Source organism: Ischnura elegans, chromosome 8 (genome assembly GCF_921293095.1).
Source record: "Ischnura elegans chromosome 8, ioIscEleg1.1, whole genome shotgun sequence".
Classification (NCBI taxonomy): domain Eukaryota; kingdom Metazoa; phylum Arthropoda; class Insecta; order Odonata; family Coenagrionidae; genus Ischnura; species Ischnura elegans.
This window is the reverse complement of record NC_060253.1, coordinates 42,690,476-42,710,701: the sequence shown is the minus strand read 5'-3', so window position 1 is coordinate 42,710,701 and position 20,226 is coordinate 42,690,476. Positions and strand designations below refer to the sequence as shown.

The 20,226-nt window shown below is 36.9% G+C and overlaps 1 protein-coding gene across 1 annotated transcript in view; it reads right to left on the bottom strand.

Annotated features, from left to right (window-relative positions):
* Window positions 1-20,226, bottom strand: part of LOC124163505 (regulating synaptic membrane exocytosis protein 1) — a 444,545-nt gene that overhangs the window by 68,085 nt on the left and 356,234 nt on the right. Inside the window, exons 7-11 of the mRNA XM_046540458.1 lie at window positions 12,289-12,502; window positions 6,742-6,907; window positions 3,101-3,217; window positions 1,272-1,381; window positions 160-282 (exon numbers count right to left, since the gene is read on the bottom strand). Of these exons, the coding sequence (XP_046396414.1) occupies window positions 160-282; window positions 1,272-1,381; window positions 3,101-3,217; window positions 6,742-6,907; window positions 12,289-12,502 (730 nt within the window). The remainder of the gene's footprint in view (window positions 1-159; window positions 283-1,271; window positions 1,382-3,100; window positions 3,218-6,741; window positions 6,908-12,288; window positions 12,503-20,226) is intronic.

The window sequence follows — 20,226 nt, the reverse complement described above, 5'->3', positions numbered from 1 at the left end:
AATATGCCGCGCATATACATTGCACCGCCGTTCACGGGGCAGAATTCGAAATATAACAAACATATTAAAAGTTAATGGATATACTAAAATGGTGAATGAGTGAAAACTCTTGGTGCTAAGCGTTCTCTCTTCAATTATCTATAAATAAATGATTCTTACTTCCGCCGGAGTGGGTTGTCTCGGCTCCGGTCTGTCCGGGAGAGTGTTGGTGAGGCACTTCTCGTCCACGCTTCCTCCAGTGGAAGGCCGGAGTTTTTGCCTCGACATAGACGGCGCCAGTTTCTATGAAATATGGAAGGCATTTATCAACAAGCTCATGTCATGAGCCTCATCATGTAGCACGAATCCTTCGAAGTAGCACAGTAGTTAAAGAATTAAATTTTTATTCCTATGACGTCCAATGCAAAAAAGAGCATTGTGGAGAATCGTCATAAAAAAGAAAAGTTACTTTAATATTGCCGACTTAAAGATGAAAAAAGGGAATATGGGTGTTTTGGAATGATTTTATAATTGAAGAAGTGCAACAAATAACGTTGATAGTTATGCAGGGCGGAGAAAATTGTGCCACGAAATAATATATTATAGGCGACGCCAGTAGGAACAAAAATTACTAGTGATGTTTATGTCGAAAACGCCCCATTTTTTGACAACACAAACTTTGAGCCAAGCGCTCTGATTATACGGGTTTACCCAGTTGCCGGTGTCCTTGGGTGCATCGCGATCTCCCGCAGGTAAAGCATTCAAAGTCATGAGTTGTCCAGAGCATGCGGTAACAGTGCAATCCAGCGGCCAATTGGAGTGCTTGGCTTAAAGTTTATGTAGTTTAAAAATGGTGCGTTTTCTAAATATCATTCATAATTTTGGTTCCTACTGGTATCGGCTATCTGGGATTAAAATTTCGTGACAAAAATTTCCTCTGTCCTGTATACCAAAAAGGATAACAAGACTTGGTACTGTTTTTATGCCTGTTTCTATGACTTTTATGCAAAGGACATTTATAGCTTTTTCATTACTTTAAGTTGTAAAGTAATTCAAGGAACAACCGTGCATAAAAAAAGCAGCGTACCTTAATGGAATCACTCTCAAGTGCAAGTTCACTTGAATAGCAAAAGTTTCCTAGTGTAAAAAAATCATTCGGGAGTGGAACCCGGAAGATCTGAGAATGGTTTTCAAATAAGTGAAAATGTAGTTAAGTGTAATTTTTAAGACGGTTTAAATTTGACTTAAACTCGGAAATCAGAAGAAAAATGCTGAGTGGTTCTTCTTTTTACCTTTTCCAGATCTCGCAGCGATGCAGGAGAAACATCTGAATGGCGACGCATATCTGGGGACCGAGGTGGAAGATCCAAAGAAGAAGTGGGCGCAGTGGGAGTAGCGCCACCTGAAAAGTTGCATCACTCTCAGAGCACTGACTTCATTTGAGAAGGCATGATTGAGATATTAATCGGCCACAGTGATCAAGTCCGAAGACAGGTAATCCAAATGCCTATTTCAGTCAAACAGGTTAATACCTCCTAAGCAGGTTTCTCAATGCTCTAGGTAATCATTAATAGGGAGAAGAATAGATGTTAAACCGCGGAAGGCTAGGCTAAAGCCTATGTCCCACTTTATTTTATAAGCCGGTCAATTTTTGTCTAAAAGTTTTGTGAATTATGAATGCCAGAAACCTTTTCCATCAACTTTTTTACCCTTGCCACACTAGAAAGAAAAAAATCATTAATTATGATGGTGATTGGACTGCGGCCTGAATGGGAGTATCTGTTTGCTGTGTAGCTGTGTGAGTAGCTTATTCTTTTTTGCCTAATTAAATTATACAACAATTATTATTAATTAAAAAAAATATATAACAATTGTATTAATAAAACCTCTCAATAGTAAACATACAGTGGGTAATTTCAACTACTGCATATAAAAAAATAGCATTTGGATATACATTTTATAATATTTTCGTGGTGGGAAGGGGGAGGGAGGGAGATCAGAGGAAGGGGAAAAGATGGCGAATTACTCCAATTTTTCTGTTCTTCCTACCTAACAGTCTGAGGAAGGGAAGCGGTTGAAGTGCATGTGCATAAAGAAGTCAATCACTGACTGCGTTTCATGAAGAGTTTCTATAATTAAAGAAATTTACCGAATATTCCCGTGCGTAGTGTGACTCTGAGAGTATTCATGAAAAAAATTATCAAAATATTAACCGTGGGACCCCGGCTTAAAATTGAGGGCTAACTGCGGTCCTTCAACCCTATTAATGATTGCCTCACGTAATCGAAAAACCGGTGTCGGAGACTATTTTCCTCCAAACTTATTTGGCATTCGAATTTCCTGTTGTAGAACGAATTCATTTGAGAAGCCACATGACTTAAAACTTAGGAATTACCCATTAAAGAGCGTGAAAAATAATTTCCTTCATATAGTTTTTCGGAAGGTTTCCGCTTAATATTTTGTAAAAAAATGTTTACACTGTAAAAAAATTTAGCATTCATTGCTGTGAGGTGGAAAAAATACAGCAGTGCTAATTGTTATGCAGTTATGGATTTCTTGTATTGAGTACGTGTTAACTGCTCAGGTTCTTTGAGTACCGGCGGTAAAATTTTCCAATAAATGATCCTCCTGGTATTTTATATATTCCAAATATAAGGAAGCGTATGTGAGGTGTTATCACACTTTTTCAATATTGCTATCAAAACACTGAAATGCTAAGCAGAGGAAGTTTTTGGGATTTCAATTAATTCGAGCTTTCTCCATGAATTGTTTTCTTTTTAGCAGCAGTAATGTTTTTGATTTCCAGGCGAAAATATATGAAAAAATGGTATAACATATCTTATGGAAATTTGTGCATAGCATATTTGATTTTGGAAGAAAGTCAACGATATCTAAAAGAATATGTTTTATGATAACAAGACCCCTTAAAAATGATTGGGAGGAAACATTTCAAGGAAAATTATACTGCAAACAAATTATTAGTTGAAGTTTTGGAGGTACACAGTTTTTTTTGAATGCTATGAGTAGTTAAGTTTTGAATATGTTAAAGTATAATTTATAGGTAATGGTTGTATATACTATTTGTATGTGTTGAGTGAAAACGTTTATTAAACTTCCTCACCATTGGTCTCGGTGGTACCACCTTGAGGTGGTATTGATAACCGCACATCGGAGTGGCGACGTCTCAACGTTTCGCCGGCACCCGGAATCCCTAACCGGATACCGGATGCTGCAGCAGCTGTGAAAAAAAAACAGAAATGTCACAGTCAACTTCGAAAAGCCTGAGAATCCAGCTATATAGTCAGGCAGATAGGAGGAGGAGGAGGTCAGTCGAGAAGAAGGTCGTGAGGAAAACAACCATTTTTCAAATGTCTATAAATGTTAGAGAGTCGACAATCTTTCAAATTGTCTATAAATTATATTCATAAATACATTAATTTTGCAGTGGGATATTTTTTACTTGCATTTCATTGTAAAAATAATTTTTTTGAATACGCAGCACTCTACTGTAGTCACGTATGTACCACTAAGAGCGTCGTATTTGCATCCAAGTAAGTTTTACAATAGAGAGTTCAGGGGAAATGTTTTTCGTTGCAATTCTTGTATAGATAGTTTGCTTATTTTTGCGATATAAAATTAATAGGCATACATCATTAGAAAGAAACATTCTGAATTAATTAAATAATATTCCAAAGTATTCAAACTATCGTCATTATTCAACTTTCCCACTAATTTTTACGGATAGGCGACTCATTGTAACACGCTGTGACTAATTGTACTAATTTGGCTACAACGTATTTTCAACAATAAAATATTTGGACCTTTCAATATTTAAATTAATTCTATAAACTTTGACCGCCTGAATGATTAGTGCCAGTGGAAAATTAACGATTGCTGGTGAAATTATAATCTTAGTAACAAGACGCATATCCAGCTAAAATAAGTATTTGATTAACAATTGCATCAAATTACGATCGCTAGTATTTTATATATCCTAGGTAAACATGTTATTCTTTAATTTTTATGAATAAATAAATAGACGAATAAATAAATAATCCATCAAATAAACAAATAAAAAGTTTAACAAGTGTTTATAAAATATTAATGATCGCAATTTTAGCAATAATCAACGACAATTCTTTGTGAGCATTAGAAATTCTCAATCAAACCCTTCAAGTTGCCAATCGTGAAATAATAGCAATGAAGTTGTGAGACTCTTTTTGAGCAGTAAACGATTAAGTTCATGAATGGACGCAAATCACTCAACGGTAATGAATAGCGCCGTTAAACACGCTTCCCGCGCGTTTCCATTGATTCCCGTAAAGCAGATGGAAGCCGCAAACCATTTTTCACATTCGCATCGGAACAGAGCCATAATGGAAACATCTCCGGCTATATGTTCACATTTATGACCGACGTTCCGCAACCGACTTTCCAAGCCTCGGAAATTCAGTGCTACGGATCCAAATAGGTGCCGTTCCCCTTGCCATTTCAACATGCTGATCGGATTTCACCCCCCATCGCAATACATATTCATGACCTTGTATTTCATCTCGCACCAAGGAATATTTTGTAACGCGGTGAGAGAATTATGCGAAGCGCAACTGAAGTTATTTCCAGGGACATAATTCATGAATAATCAAGAGAAGGGTTTAACAAAGAGAAAGGCATCGGAGGGAGGCCTTTTGAGGGATATTATACGGAGGATAACGAAATACGCTAATATGATTGCAAAAAAACATGAAAATCTCGGTGAAAAATGGGAAGGAATGTTTAATCGCATTACTGCTGCCCGGGACTGAGATTCCAATGTTGAGTCAAAAGCTTAATTTGTAAGAGGGCCATACTATGCCAATCCGTTGAAAATATTACCAAAAATGAACTTAGAAGGGTTATTATTTTGACAAAATGCTGGGTACTGCAATAGTTTATACTGTAAAACATAAACAAAAAATCGTTTAGTTAAATCGACGACAATTTATTAGATACAAAAGTATTTTCTAAAACGAAAATAAAAAGAAGTGTCTTCACATGTTATGGTGTTGGTATCTCTAAGAAGATTCTCACTAAATATGCACAAAATGTGTTACATTTTGGTTAAGAAAGTAAGATAACAGTTAATGCAAAAAATATTGAACGCGATCGATTTTTAAAGTCTTTCTTCCAACATTTTGCTTTTCGTAAAAAAAATATGAAATTGCATTCCAACAAATAGTGACTCGGAGTTGGAAGAGCACAGACTTTGTGAACATCATAAAAAGAGCATGCTTATTCATCACCCTCCTTTTTGTCGTTTTCCTTCCTATCCATTAATTTTTTCATGGGTTTCCACAACCACTTCAAATTTTCACGACTTAAAACGTACTTGATAATTCTAAATTCTCTTAGCATTTTGGTATTAGTTTTTTTTAGACTAGCAAAGTCTTCCTTCTACCATAAGGAGGTTTTAGTTATCTTCAGTTCATCTTTACCTTTATGACACGATCGACATGGGAAAAGAAACGTTAGCTAATAGACGATGCCAAAAATACGAATCAATAACATAAAATATACAGATGTATCATAGTAATAGATGATACAGTTTTCATCCTATAAACTCATTTTAGTAGCTTCATGAGGTACTAAATCTGTAAGCTTATTCCAAGAAAACCGAAAAACGCCACTTCTAAGAATTTTTCGTCATATTTGCATGCCTATTACGATTAAATGGAGAATTAATATGGAATTTTATATCTAGTTATTTGGTTGCCAACCGTTTTTAATACAGCTGTAAAGTTCTCGGAAACTACCTCGAAAAAACTTCATTTTTAAATTTTGTCCACTTAGCTTAGATTTCAGCCCACAGTGCGCCGTAAAATATTTTGTATTTCTCCAGCTGTGTTCAAAAAGAAGAAGAATTAAAGGTAAACCAAAGCATCTGTAAAATAAAAGGGAACGGTGAATATTTAGTAGTATGGACAGCAAAATTCAGAACGCCTTTTAAGTTTGATGACCAACAATACTATACCAAGAAAGAGTCCCTGTTTTTGCAGTCTTCTCTTAAATTAACACGTTACACCAAATTACCCTTTGCAGTATGGAAAGCCAGTTGAGAGTCTTATCAATTTTCATATTTCTGTTCGTAAATCAAGAAGATAAATTACTCGAGGTTATTCGATAAAAAACTATATGAAAGATATAACGTGATACATCTATTTAGCTGTTTATCCCCTCAGGAAAAATAAACAAAAAATATTGAAAAAAATAATTTCCCTCGGTAAAATGCAGAAGGGGCTTCCTGAATACCTTTTCTCAATAATTGTGAATCTCCTGTGGTTCTTTCAACCAGGTGCTCTATTAGTAATTTTCAGCCAATAAGTTAGAAACAAAACTTTTTAAATATCTGATGACCGATGTATTAGGAGCCATTAGTGAATATTTCTTGAGCATAGGAAAAGCTTCGGTGATATTAAAAACAGCGGTATCATTTTTTACATAAAAAAACACTTAAGTCGCTCAGTACGCGCATATAAAACTCTACCGATCATGCTTTCGACATTCCATGAATGAAAGACCTTGAAAATGAAATAGAATGTCAAAACCATGGTAGGTAGTAAAGTTTTACATTAAAATGTAGAAATTTCCATTTTTAGTATATATTTATATCATGGTCTACAAGGTAATTTGTAAGTCTTGAAATCCATTCCACGTGGTATGCATCCGCAACATAAGATATGCACTGCAAGGAATGCTTCCGCGATTCCACCTTCCTCCGCGACTCACCTTTGGCTGCCTGGGAAGCCAGTTGCGGGGAAGCGCCGGCTGCCACGGATGCTTTCCTCGTGAGGGCCACGAGTGGCACGCCGGGCGGCAGCTGAGGCGGCAGGCCGACGATGCCGGAGCGCCGGCTGGCACGGCGACGACGACAAATGCTGCATCGCCACGTGTTCTGAGAAACAGGAAGAAGTATATAAAGTGGAAGCTCCAGAAAGAAATCAATCGTCAATAATTGGTATCGTAGGCTTTCGAGAGCTGCTGCTTATTAAGGCCGCTATACACGGTGAATGATCTTGCGAATGATCATGCTGAATGATCACGTGATGATTCACAGGATCATGCGAACAAAATAGAACATGTTATAATTTTCACTGAATGATCATGTGCATAACGGTTCATTCGCAAATTGTTCTATTATGCACGGTGAATGATCATGCGCATGATCATGCTGAATGAAATCATTCGCCGTGCATAGCGACCTTTACGCTTTGTCAAGCGAGCTTTCGCGAACATTGGAGGTCGCATCATCAGGCGATGAATTTTCGTCGCCTTGAATCACCTTGTTTGAATAAATAACACTTATGTATGTTTCAAAATCATTCCATGCAAACGTCCCATAATAAATTAAATTGAAATCAGAGGTTATACCAAATACGCATGTCTTCCTGCAGTCTGCGAATTGTGGGTCACGAAAATTGTGGGTGTATTGGAACAGTTTGATGCGCATAGACGTCACTAACACAATATAAAAAGCCGAACTAATCACACCAAGAAAACGCATCACAATGGTGGAATACACAAAAGGAAATTCAAATCCGATTTACAGCATTCTATCCACTTATTCAGCCTATGCTACAGTTGCCGATTGTTTCATTTCCAAATTGGCAATTAAGGCTGGGAAATAATCCTCCTCAGTGAATGACTACTCAAACGAGAATTTGCATTGCGTTCTCAAGGTGAAGAGTAGAGGCTTGTCGCGATACAGAATCCGATTAACATTCATGAACTGGACAATTGATTGTGTCCGTCTCCCAATAAGAACGATAGCGAAAATATAAAACTGCTCACTTATAGATTAAACTAGGAATTTTGGTGTGAATATATAGTTTTATAAATAAGATAGGTACAAAGAAAACACCTCATTAGCTTAAAGGAAACAAAAGCTTCAAATTTTACAACAATTTTCAATATGTAGGCACAATTTGGGGTCAGAATTGACGAATGTGCCCTGTCTAACATTTGAAAAATTAAATTCGTCTCACTCAGACATATTTATAGGGATTTCTGTGCTCCCGCGAGGATCATAAGGCGTTCTCCCATTATACCATAAGTCCATTTCGAATGAAATACAAGGGAAAATTTTGAATTAGCGCCATTTTATAAGGAAGAACTTACTTGAATCGCTTAATTCAACACGGAGAGAACATAAAACACCATTTATAGTTTTGATTTTGTAGTCAGTATCAGAAAATATATTCCACTAAGTACTTCTTTAGTTTATTTTAGCTAACATTTTCATAATTGTGTAATTACCTGATGCAAACAGACTATAATCCATTGATACTAATTTTCACACATAAAATTCATCGTAAAAAATGAAAAAGCAATATGACAAGTCCACTTCATGTTTTTGGTAGAACTAGGTTAAATGTAAGGCGAAAGGAATTTGAACGAAAGTTTATGACGAAAGGAATTTTTTTTTCATCACGATAAGGAAGTATCATACAATGAGCGAGCATTGTGTAACTTTCGTCAGCCGTCTCCGTAGAGAATTAAATAATGTGGATGGAAACCACATAAGCTATATGATACATATTAAGCGGACCACGTGAAGGGCGGTGAAATTCATACTGATTGCCATGCGAAAAACCTGGAACCCCTGGACCGATAATGCACCCAAGGACCTATAGCGTTTCGGGATACCGCGATCCACATAAATTTTACTTTACACCAATTCTACCAATTTCTAGAGAAAATTAATTTGGCCAACATATACTATACTTATATAGACTCACTATACTTATATTAAAATCTTGTTACTATGAAAAATATCCCTTAAGAAAATCTCTCGACTCAGAAAGAAAGTACATTTTAAAAATGCGTACGTGACATATTTTGAAAGTAATCTTAATTTCATTAAAATGAAGTCTGTAAGACTCATTGCCCAGCAAGCTGATTAGTAAAAAGTTTAACATAATTCCATAATTTAAGAAATCGTCGAAAGACCACGAGTAAATCGTCCTCAAAGCGTATCGCCTTTTTAGCCTTTTTCCTTACCCTCTACTTCATTATTCTCCAATCAAGCATAACGTTACCAAGCCGCTCAATTCTACCCCAAGGAGTGATTTTAGAGCAATTGACTGATGGAGGCTTTCAATTTCCCCAAGCATTAACAAGAAAACTCCTTGCTTTCCTTCCCTCTTACCATTTTACAACTCTAGCTTATGACTCACTCAGAGGTAACGGCATTGCAGTTAGGTCGCACAAACGAACGGAAGCAGTTTTCTGAAAATGTTTGATTCTCCGAGTCTATAGGTCCTGCCTCTGAAAGCTCTCATTCCACTAGAGAAGCAGAAGTGAGTTGAAATGCTCCGTCCAAAGTAGTCATTTGCTTTCCATCAACTAGGATTGATATCTTAAGCCGCAGCTGGCAATCTATAGGGAACCATCTAGAGCGGTTGAGCATGCGATACACAGCTATCCATTGAAACGGAAATCCCTCCTTCGGAGAAGATTTTAACTTTAGGTCTATAAGCCACTCTAGCCACTAGATAAAATCACATTGCTTCAAATCATTCTCTAATCATTTTCTGGGCGGTGACGCAATAAATATAGGCAAATAATAAGTGTTCCTTCATAGGGTAGAATTTTCTCATTCAATTCAATTCAATTTTCTCATGAATATAAATATAGGGTATAAGTTTATCACATTTTTCTGGCCGAAATCGAAATGCTATAACACACTTATGAAGATATGAAAAACAAATAGCGAAGGTTATAAATGACGGATGCAGTCAATACACCTGATTACAAGGTGCTACTACTACTACACACGGTCCATTATGCGCTACTAAAAATAATTTAAGAAAGTAATATAGCAGTAATAATTTTAATAAAGTAGTAATATTTTTAATAAACAATTACAGGAATTATGATACATTGAAGGTGCTGAATGAAATAAGACTAATAATACTGCTACCACAATTTTCACACTAATAGGCGAGCTTAGGATTTTTTGCGTGGTTTCCAAGATTGCTTGTGTGCAACCTCCCATAAACGCAGTCTACTATATGATAAATTATGAAAATCGATGAAAAATAATTTTTAAAACTAAATTTAGAATTTATAGATTTTTCCTACTTCTCATCTTGGATTTTTATAAATAATTTGTATTATATTTTTCAAGTTTTAAAGGCAAATTTTGCACCCCTTTGAGATGATACGTGTATGCCCATAAACTTCATTTAATAATATAATTTTAACACATGGAAAATAATTTATTTAAAGAAGATTAACCGAATATTATAGTCAATAGAGATTGGGATATAATAGTGATTTTCATTCCCCTCCTTATAAAGGAGAAATGAGTAAAATGAAAGGCAGAAATAAATCATGAGAAGCCCGTCCATTTTAACTGCATTTTCAGCCAGTTTATATAATAAAAAGATCCCACAAAGTCCTCAGTCAACGAAAAGAGATTTTGCACAGACACTTGTAGGTAAGATTTATCAAATTTTATAAAGAGGAATGTAACAACGGAAATATTTCAGAATTCGTTTTCCTCCATTCATGGTTGACCAAGTATTGTGATTTTGTGCTTATTGTTAGTACATTTTTGTTTCTTCAATGGTGAACGATTTGATTTTGGCTTTTCGAGATCATTGAGAAGTATATTTAAATATACTATGGTCAACACAATTTTGAACGAAAAAGTCGATTTCCATCCTTCCATAACATTATTAAGGGACAATACTGAAGTAATTCATTCAGCCTAAGGCACGAAAGGGCTGCAAAAGGTCATGGTTCGCACTATTTGCATCGCTAACACTCCACCGGTCCTGTCGTGCCTTGACCTCCTTACGTATTACTTATTTTAGACTTATCTTTAAATTTTCATCGTGTACAGGATGTTTTGAAAAATTAGCTGTAATGCTAGCACAAATTTTAAGCAAAAGTACGCCGTAAAAAGCAAAAATAACGACCAGTTTAGCGAGACTGTTGTATTTATAGTCAAAGTTTTGGTATAAAAAAATTGTTGATTTTATTTGAACCATACTTTTTAATTGGCATTAACTTGACACAAAACTTTGTAAATTACACAAAGGTAACTTATATCGACCGGTTTCGTCACTGCGACATAATATGGCACTGATACAGGAAATGGATGACCATAAAAACACACTGGGCCAACTCGGGTTGAAGGATAGTGACGAAAAGCAATGAGAGTATGGAGAGTTATTTCAGGCATAATCAGGTGAAATTATAACGCATTAATAAATTAAAAGTCAACAAAACTTTTCTTTAACTACTTAAAAATTGCCTCTACGGTCAGTTGAAATTCATTTGTACTTATGCAGGTATCATTGATTATACCTGAATATAAAACTACATTTATGAAAACTGGTCGTGAAGTGAAATTTAAGAAGTAGTTGAAAATAATTGCCGATAAATTTTATTTTATTAATAGGCTATGGGAGGTTAAGACAAGGTTTAGCAAATGATAATCATGAAGAAAAAAAAACTCTTCATGAAGACTTTTGAAAGTCATTATTACCGTAAGGGGGAGTAAGGGTTCGGAGGATGAGTAGTAACCACTGGTGATGGGAGATTAGGAGGAATAGAATGGGATAGGGTAAAAACATCATTTAGCAAAATTCCTTCGCCACGATTTACGACGCTTATTTAAGAATTGTGGCGCAACCGAAGAATGATATGGATAAAATTAATAGATAGGAAGCGCTCTGAAGAGTAGGATAAATGAGAAATAAAATTATAAATGAGAATCCTAAGGAGCAGGGGTGTCATGGTGCCGGAACGCCGTTCCGGCACTGGTTAACGAAAGACATAATAGTCAAATAACACTTTTATGAATTTTGTTGCTCAAAAAATTCTAATGTATTTATTCGTAAACAAAACAAAAAATGTAATAAAACAACTAACAATAAAAACACATATTAATATTTCACTTCTAAAAAAGTTAAGGAAAGTGCGTTCCGGCACTGCCAACTTTGCCATGACGTCACTGCTAAGGAGAAGATGGGACAGCTTAATTGGCCACATGAGAATTCATGATGGCCTGAAGAAGAACATCATCGGAGTCCAAGTAAACGGGAGGAAAGGCCAGCCCTGAATGAGCCAAATAGCTGTCAACAAAATACGACAATGCTAATGCAAATTTCAAACCAGAATCACGACAAATAATAGAAGGAAATTCAGCACTTCTGACACTAAGCTCATGGCACGAGACGATTCTGTAATTCAGTGAAACAATTTATAAAATTGAAAAAAATTTTGTAGAAAATTAAGAGATTGTTAAGGTGAAATTTTTCTCACCTCTGGCACTCCGCTGGGAGCAGGAGGCGACTGTGTGTCTGTAGACACGGGTGGAGCTTCGGCTTCCGATGAGTAAGAGGCACAATCCTCACAAACCTTCTGTGAGCACTCACAACATACCCTGAAGAACTCGATAGCAGAAGTGAAGGCCTTCAAGCAAACACGACAGCACCCGTATTTGCTTGGAGAGCGGCTAGGCGCTGCGTCACCAGACCTGTTGAACGAAAGAGATGGGCTTAAGAGACACAGTTCAACCCATAAAATTTCTTCTATTCTTGCAGCGTTTATTTTTATGCATATTAAAGCCAATATTTTCCAAAACGAGATTGTACATAACAGAATGGACGTAAGAAAGGACCATTTCGCGTTAACAAAACACTAGGTTTATTCGTTCTCTCTGGCGCGACTTCATGGAATCGACTTCACATAATTAAAACAAAAAAAAATTAATTTCACATAAATTTACTCAACATGAATTCAGTTCTCAATCATATTCCAAGTGAATGTATGAGAAATTACAAATTTATTTTTTTTGCGTTAAGATTTTTACGTCAGCCAAATTAAAATATACTGTATGGAGTAAGGGGAAGCAGGTGGCCAATCCCCTTAAATTTTTGGAAAAATTAAAAATATTGCAGTCTTTAAGGTGGCTCTGCAGTGAAATTTTTTAAAATACAAAATTGTGTACCCCACCAACCCGTATCTGTACTTATCTCCGAAATTATAAAAATTGCATTAGCACCCTCAGGCTTCTCGGATCCTTGATTTATGAAAGCCGGATGTATAATATGGAATCAACTGGAGGGTGGGAAATCACTACGCGTTTTTATCAGTGCCACAAAAACAAATTTGAATCATTCGTTACAAAATAGTGAGTTGAAATCAGCATGACGCTGACCGAAAACGATCAAAATCATTGAGGGCAACGAAGGGCTATGATGCTGGCCAGAGATTAAAACAAAATTTCCATTCGTGACGCTCAGTGTTGATTCAATGGTCGAGGCATTAGCACTATTCATGATGAAACACGCGCGAATACCAACGGATCAGGACCACCCCATTAAGTTTAATTAAGAGCGTAATGATCACGATATTAATATGTTTCGAGAGTAGAATATGAAGTATGCTCGCGGGTAGGAAATATCTGAGCGTCACTAACAGTGTCACGAAAACCAATTTGAGGCCGAAACATCATAAAAACATAATTACTAGAAGGAAGATGAGCAGTAGGGCCCATTAACACGCTCAAAATTTCACGGCCGTTTTTAAAAATTTCACCGGGGTTTCGGCACACGAACCACGCAAATGGAATTTCTCCGAACACCGTCGAGAGTAACAAACACGAAAATAAGCCGAGGCGAAAATTTAATTCAATCCCACACGCGCGCTTCGGCCGCAAATAATGATATCAAAATTTAACCCGCGCGGAATCTCATCCACCCGTTCTGACCTCACGCCTCTAGAAGAGCCCGTGAAACTTGAGGACGACGCTGTTAATTACATTCAAACATGCGGAAGCGTGCACGGCATTATTCTGCCCAATAACAGACCCGCTAGCTTGTTTATTATCGCATGACGTTCAGCATTAACATTTTAATGGAATGTCTGCCTAGAGGGAGACACTGGCGCTGAGGGAGACGAAATACGGTAGAATGTTCGGGGAGAACTTGATGTACGTTCAGGCACGTATCAGGAAGATAAAACGTCAATAGGAGGTATGAAGCAGGATCTGGCAATGAGGTCGCGCACTTGGATACGAAATCAAAATTCATTGCAAGAAAAAACGCGAAGTTGGCACCCCAATTTTCATGAGTTGGTGAGGTCATCATTTCATTGTAAGAAATTCACCTCAAAATCGTTGCATGAAATCGGAAGGCGAAAAGGCAATATAAGAAACGACGAATAAAAAATCGTCCCCATTCGGCCATCCTCTCATAAACAGGAAAAAAAGGCGGAAGCTGCAGCCCCCTTTTTAGGAGTCAATGACGTCATTATTTCTTGGTAAGGAAGTGAAATCAAATCCATAGCAAGATATCGGAAGATGAAAAGGAAAGGGAAGTAACGACGAAAAAAATAGTCCTCATTCGGCCGTTCTTTCATAAGCAGGGAAAAAAGCGAAAGTTTCAGCCAATTTTACACGAGTTAGTGAAGTTATTATTTCATTGCTAGGAATTAACGCCAAATTCATTGCATGGAATCGGAAGATGGTAAGGCAAGGTGGCGACGAAAAATTTGAACTCTTTAGGCCATTCTCTCATAAGCAAGAAAAAAACGTGAAAGTTGCAGCCCACTTTTCATGAGTCGATGACGTCATTTGAGCTCCGAAATATACCTACTTGTTTAGAGAGAACCGCTCATCGAAGGAGAAAATTGATTTGAATAGTGTTAACAACCACGAACCGTGAGATGACGATACGCGAGGCGGAGGATAAGCTGAGAAGCGATGACACGCTTGCATGAGATAATTACGTCATTAACCTAATTATATCAGTCTCCGCGAAATGGTGAAGGCTGTCGGTTTTTCATAACGAATACCTCGAGAAGAAGGCAACGGAAAGAAAAATGGAAAATGACGTATCTGCTCATGTACCATACTCTATCATACTCAAAATTTTGAAAAAAAATGTTGACACAGTGCCTTGGAGTATATGTCTTGAAGAATTTTAAATGCAAATATTTACCAACATATCAGTATATTTTTACACCGTCATCAAGGCTATGAATGAATATGAGTACATAATTTTGACATGTAAAAACATAAAAGGCCATCAAAATGTTTTTTACAATAATAAGCAAATAATAATTCAGTTGTAAATTAATTAAAAAGAAGAAAATAAAATTTGACATAAATTATGTTAAATTGGTCAATATCTTCAAGACTTACACTCGAAGACACTCAATCAACATTTAGCATAGAGGCCAAGAGAAGGAAAACATTAAATTCTCAATCTAAAAGCTATTAATACTTCCGTTTAGAAATATTCACATTCCAAAAGCGCATCTCGATGATAGAGCAAGAAAATATACACCACACGTTATCAAGCTAGCATTGGCGTTAAAAAAGTGTTTTAATTCCGAGGAGAAATACACAAAAACATCATTTAAAGAAATGGTGAACGTGCCCATTATATTTAAACACGGGGATGCGTTCGACATAATTTTTCTCAATGACTGACCAGCTACATGCTTGTTTGCGTAGGAAGGTTTCCGGATTGACCTCCGCGTCGATTCATCTTCAAGACGACAGTTTCGCCGGCGTTGCAGCTAGCGTCTTCAGGTACGAAGTATCGGATGCAGGTTTTTTGCCCGTCTTATATAGGCCTTGGTTAGGGATAGGTGCGTTCTGATTGGTCCGTGGGTAAGAGTCTCTTCCAGGTGTTTGAGAGCGAATAGCTGTCCTCCCTGTTGACAGTGGATGTTTTCGCGATTTCTATTGCCTCTCGTATTTCTATTGCCTCTCTCTAATAGAAATCGCGAAAACATCCACTGTCAACAGGGAGGACAGCTATTCGCTCTCAAACACCTGGAAGAGACTCTTACCCACGGACCAATCAGAACGCACCTATCCCTAACCAAGGCCTATATAAGACGGGCAAAAAACCTGCATCAGATACTTTGTACCTGAAGACGCTAGCTGCAACGCCGGCGAAACTGTCGTCTTGAAGATGAATCGACGCGGAGGTCAACCCGGAAACCTTGCTACGCATGCTGCACCACCCCGCGAAAGTCTCCATCAACAATACATGCTTGTTTATAATCTCAAGAAGTTCAATTAACAAACATTTTAATGGAATATCTCTTGATGAGAGAGATAGGTAGATGCGCTAGCGTCGATGGAGGCAAAATACGACGGGAGTAAGCTGTGGGAGAACTGCATGTACGTTCAGGAACGTATCAAAAGGAGAAAACGTGATATGGAGGTAGTGAAATAGAATCCGGCAATTAATTCGCTACATGGAACGGCATGCTTCATTATCAATTTTGCGCGGGATGAGAATCACAACGGCATGGCCTACAGACAAACAATTAGAGATTAGTAACAGGATCAGGCGTTGTTATCCGCAGCATCGTTGTTTACACAGCATCACAGCAGTGTAGGGCTATGGAATCCATTGTATTGAGCATAAGAACGCTGCTGCCGCTGAAGTTCTAACGTCTAAATCCATCATACAAAGAAGCTATAATTACCAAGGGTAATTGGGACATGGGATCGGACATCGGATATAATTTCAGCACGCTCAAATTGGGAACTGCGTTTTGAATATTTCCTTGAAGATTCCTGATTTCACGAACCAAAAAATAGATTTTTTCAAGATTTCATTTTTAGTTTATACTCACCGAATCAACTATAATTATGAATATATTTTCACTTTGTAATTAAAAAATGTTTGTCGGATTGTTAATTTTTACTTATACCGCTAATATTTTACGTAATGCTACCCGGGTTTCAATGAGTAATCATAATTTTCAGGCGTAGATTATTATAATCATTATTATGTTACGTATTAAAATAATTATAATCATAAATATAATGATAATTATTACCTTAATTACTATTATTATAATAATTTACGCCCGGTGATGATGAATACTAATCGTAACCCGGGTTACTTTTTGTAAAAAAGTAGTGGTATAAGTAAAAGTGAACATTCTAAGAAACCTTATAATGGAATACCACACTTTTAAGAATGAGTAAATGAATTTTAACTAAACAAGCTCTCATAAAGATCTTTGTAAACAAGAAAATTGATTAAACCTCTTCCTTATTCAGTTATCCAACCCGAATTTTGCGAAAAATCCACAGGGGAAAATCATCCCATCGATCCCGGCTAAGGCGAATGATTTTTTTCTCTGTGGATGTGCATTGCGGGTGACTCCCGTAAAGTTATCACCATAGTCAGTCGCGGTATACTTTAACCATTCAAAACGAAGTTTTAAGAGGACTGGTTAGCGTGGATCTCATTCCAGAATAAGCCACGGGCGTATGAAATTCACACATTCAGGTTTGTTGGGGCAGATCCCTCTCAAGGGCCACTTTGCACTTTGAGGATTTTTATTTAAGGTGCTCAAAAGGTTGATATCAATTTGAATCCAACATCTTTTGGTAAAAAGCCAAGTGATAAAAACCTCAGAATCTATATCATGAAATGCTAATGACTTAAATAATTAAGAATGATTTTTTGAGGGGGTAAGAGAGTAAGTTTGCACCCGTCTGCCTAAAAAGGTACTAGATATATATAGTAATAATAAATTTATTACTCCAAATTTCTTAAATATACAACTTAAGTGAAAAAAATGAAGGAGCTTTAGGTAGTCTTAGTGGTTGAAACACCAATGTGAAAGCTACCATCCTTAAATTTAATGCCACGCTAATCACATCAAAAACGATTTTTTATACGTTTTAAATTCACGGTGAAAAAATTTATGTCAAGAAATTTTAACCCTCGATTGCTAATGATACCATGAACCAAATTAACCGATGACGTTTCGGTCGAAAACGCACCACTTTTAAACAACAGAAAGTCTGAGCCAAGCGCTCCGATTGGCCGCGAGTTAGCCTAGTTGACGATACTCTTCATAACTCATGACTCGTATACTTTGGCCGCGATGTACCCAAGACATCCGGCAACAGCGCGAATTCACGACCAATGAGAGCGCTTGGCTCAAAGTTTCTGTTGTTAAAAAATGGTGCGTTTTCGACCCGAAAAGTCATCGATAATTTTGGTTCGTACTTGCATCAGCTGTCTAGGGTAAAAATGTGGTGACACAATTTCCCTCCAGACTGTGTATCACTAAATGTTACACGTGGAAAAAGACATAGCACGTGAAAAAATGTAGGTAGATAGGAGAGGGATAAATAAAAGAATGCAAAAATGAAAAATAAACAACCTTAGTAACTTTTCACTGGAAATTTTTATTGGCACGACGCGTTTCAACGTTGAGGCGTCATTTTCAAGTACCTGAAAGTAATTTTCAAGTACCATTTTTTTGTACTTGAAAATGACGCCTCTGCTTTGAATTGCGTCGCACCAATAAAAATTTCCAGTGAAAAGTTACCAAGGTTGTTTATTTTTCATTCCAACATGGATTTTCACAAAGTAAAAGCCGAATAGATTGATTTCAAGAGAATGCAAGATTTTTTTTGTCACAAATGCAGTACTTTTTCGACGTGCTTTGGGCCACTAAGGAATGCTGCTTTGCCAGAAGGGCGAGGAGGGGCAGAAGAGTGTTAGGGAACCCTTTGGCCTGGTGCCGAGCCAACTGCCGAAGGTCGCACGTTGTTCAACATCAAACAGGACGGGCGGCAGCGCCTGTAAGATAGACTACGAGCCTTTCTCACTCCAATCCCTCATTAGGGGCCAAATGGGGATGCGATTAGGGGAAGGGGTTGTCGGCCGGGCAGCCATAAATTAAGGCCTTTTAGAGAGGAAGGGGTAAGCGGACTGAGGAAATCTATTTGGGAGAGTTTGCGCAGCGGAAAAATAGGATGAAATGCGAGATACGTAACAGTGAGAACTAAAATTAAATTGAAGTAACCGAGGCAGGCTAGATGTTGTGGTATGATACCCTGATTTAATGAAAAAGGGAAATGAGACTTTTCCCTCAAATTTATTAGATAATTTTCGACGACTGTCGACCGTCAGGTCATTTCCTGGCTTCAACAATTTCACACAGCAATTGAATATGGCCTCACGGTCGAAACGCGTCGTACTCTATCAAATACATTTACGGAAAAATTGCCATCACTCTTTTTCATCAAACAAAGATTAAATTGTTTAAATTTTTTGACCATTACACTCGAAAACACCAAGAGGAGATTAACTTTATCATAAAAGTCGCATATGAAAAGAAAGAGTTAATGGAAAGATGTTTCTAATTAGACATTATCTCATTAGGTATCTTTATCTTATTTCAATTAGCTCGAATCTGTCACATCCAAATTTAATAAGCACTATAGAGCCTTAAGACATCGAGCTATGTTGAAGATAGAGTGTTGGCATCTAACCCTGAGGGCTCGGCTTCAAAATTTTCTGATCGATAGAGAAAGAGTAGCTCAATAAATATCCATCGTGAAGTCAACTAATTCAATAATTTCCTAGAATTGAACATTAAAAGATGACATCAATAAGATATTTAATAATAAGAGGTCAATGAGAATTTAAGGCAATTTGTAAGGGTATCATGCAATATAATATTACACTTCATTGCCTGAGTGAGCATGTAAGATGTTTGTATAAAAGAGTACAGATAAACTTGTACCGTCGTGACTGCGTTCACAATTACAAAGTGTTTTTTTTCCAAAAATTTTTCCAGTGTGCAAATTCCTCTTTTGAAAGAGTTTTTATTTGTGTTCAAAGTTTATAGTAATAGCAAGTTAGAGTGCGAATTACACGGGCCAAGAAGATTGTCGCTCGGGGTTGTAGTGACATATTGTCCGTTTTCTTCCTGGACCTCCGGTTCCTCTGGTGACGAAGTGGAGCGACAATTGACTCGCAGTCGCTGCCTAAAACTCATAGTGAAGCAAAAACAGATCACCCTTACCCAATTTCTATTGCTATTATTTATCTCTCAAGAGATTATAGCACAAATAAGGGAAAAATATTGTATTTAACCGGGTTAAACAAAAAATAGTGAGCGATTACATAGTTCATATATTTCAATAACCGTTTAAGAGGGTACCAGAAAGCTTATCGACATACTTTACCGGGAAACGCTATCAGAATGCCTGGTGACAGTGTTGTACATTGATTACAAGTATTATCGAATATATCACGAATTGTGCATACATTATCGTTGCCTAATTATGTTGATTGTACCACTTCATTTAGTTAATTTTTCAGATAATTAAAACCGAAAATGATATTATTTTTTTTACTGATAGCCCAATCAATAATCCAGAAACAAACAAAATAACTCACGCTGGCTAAAATAGGGAAA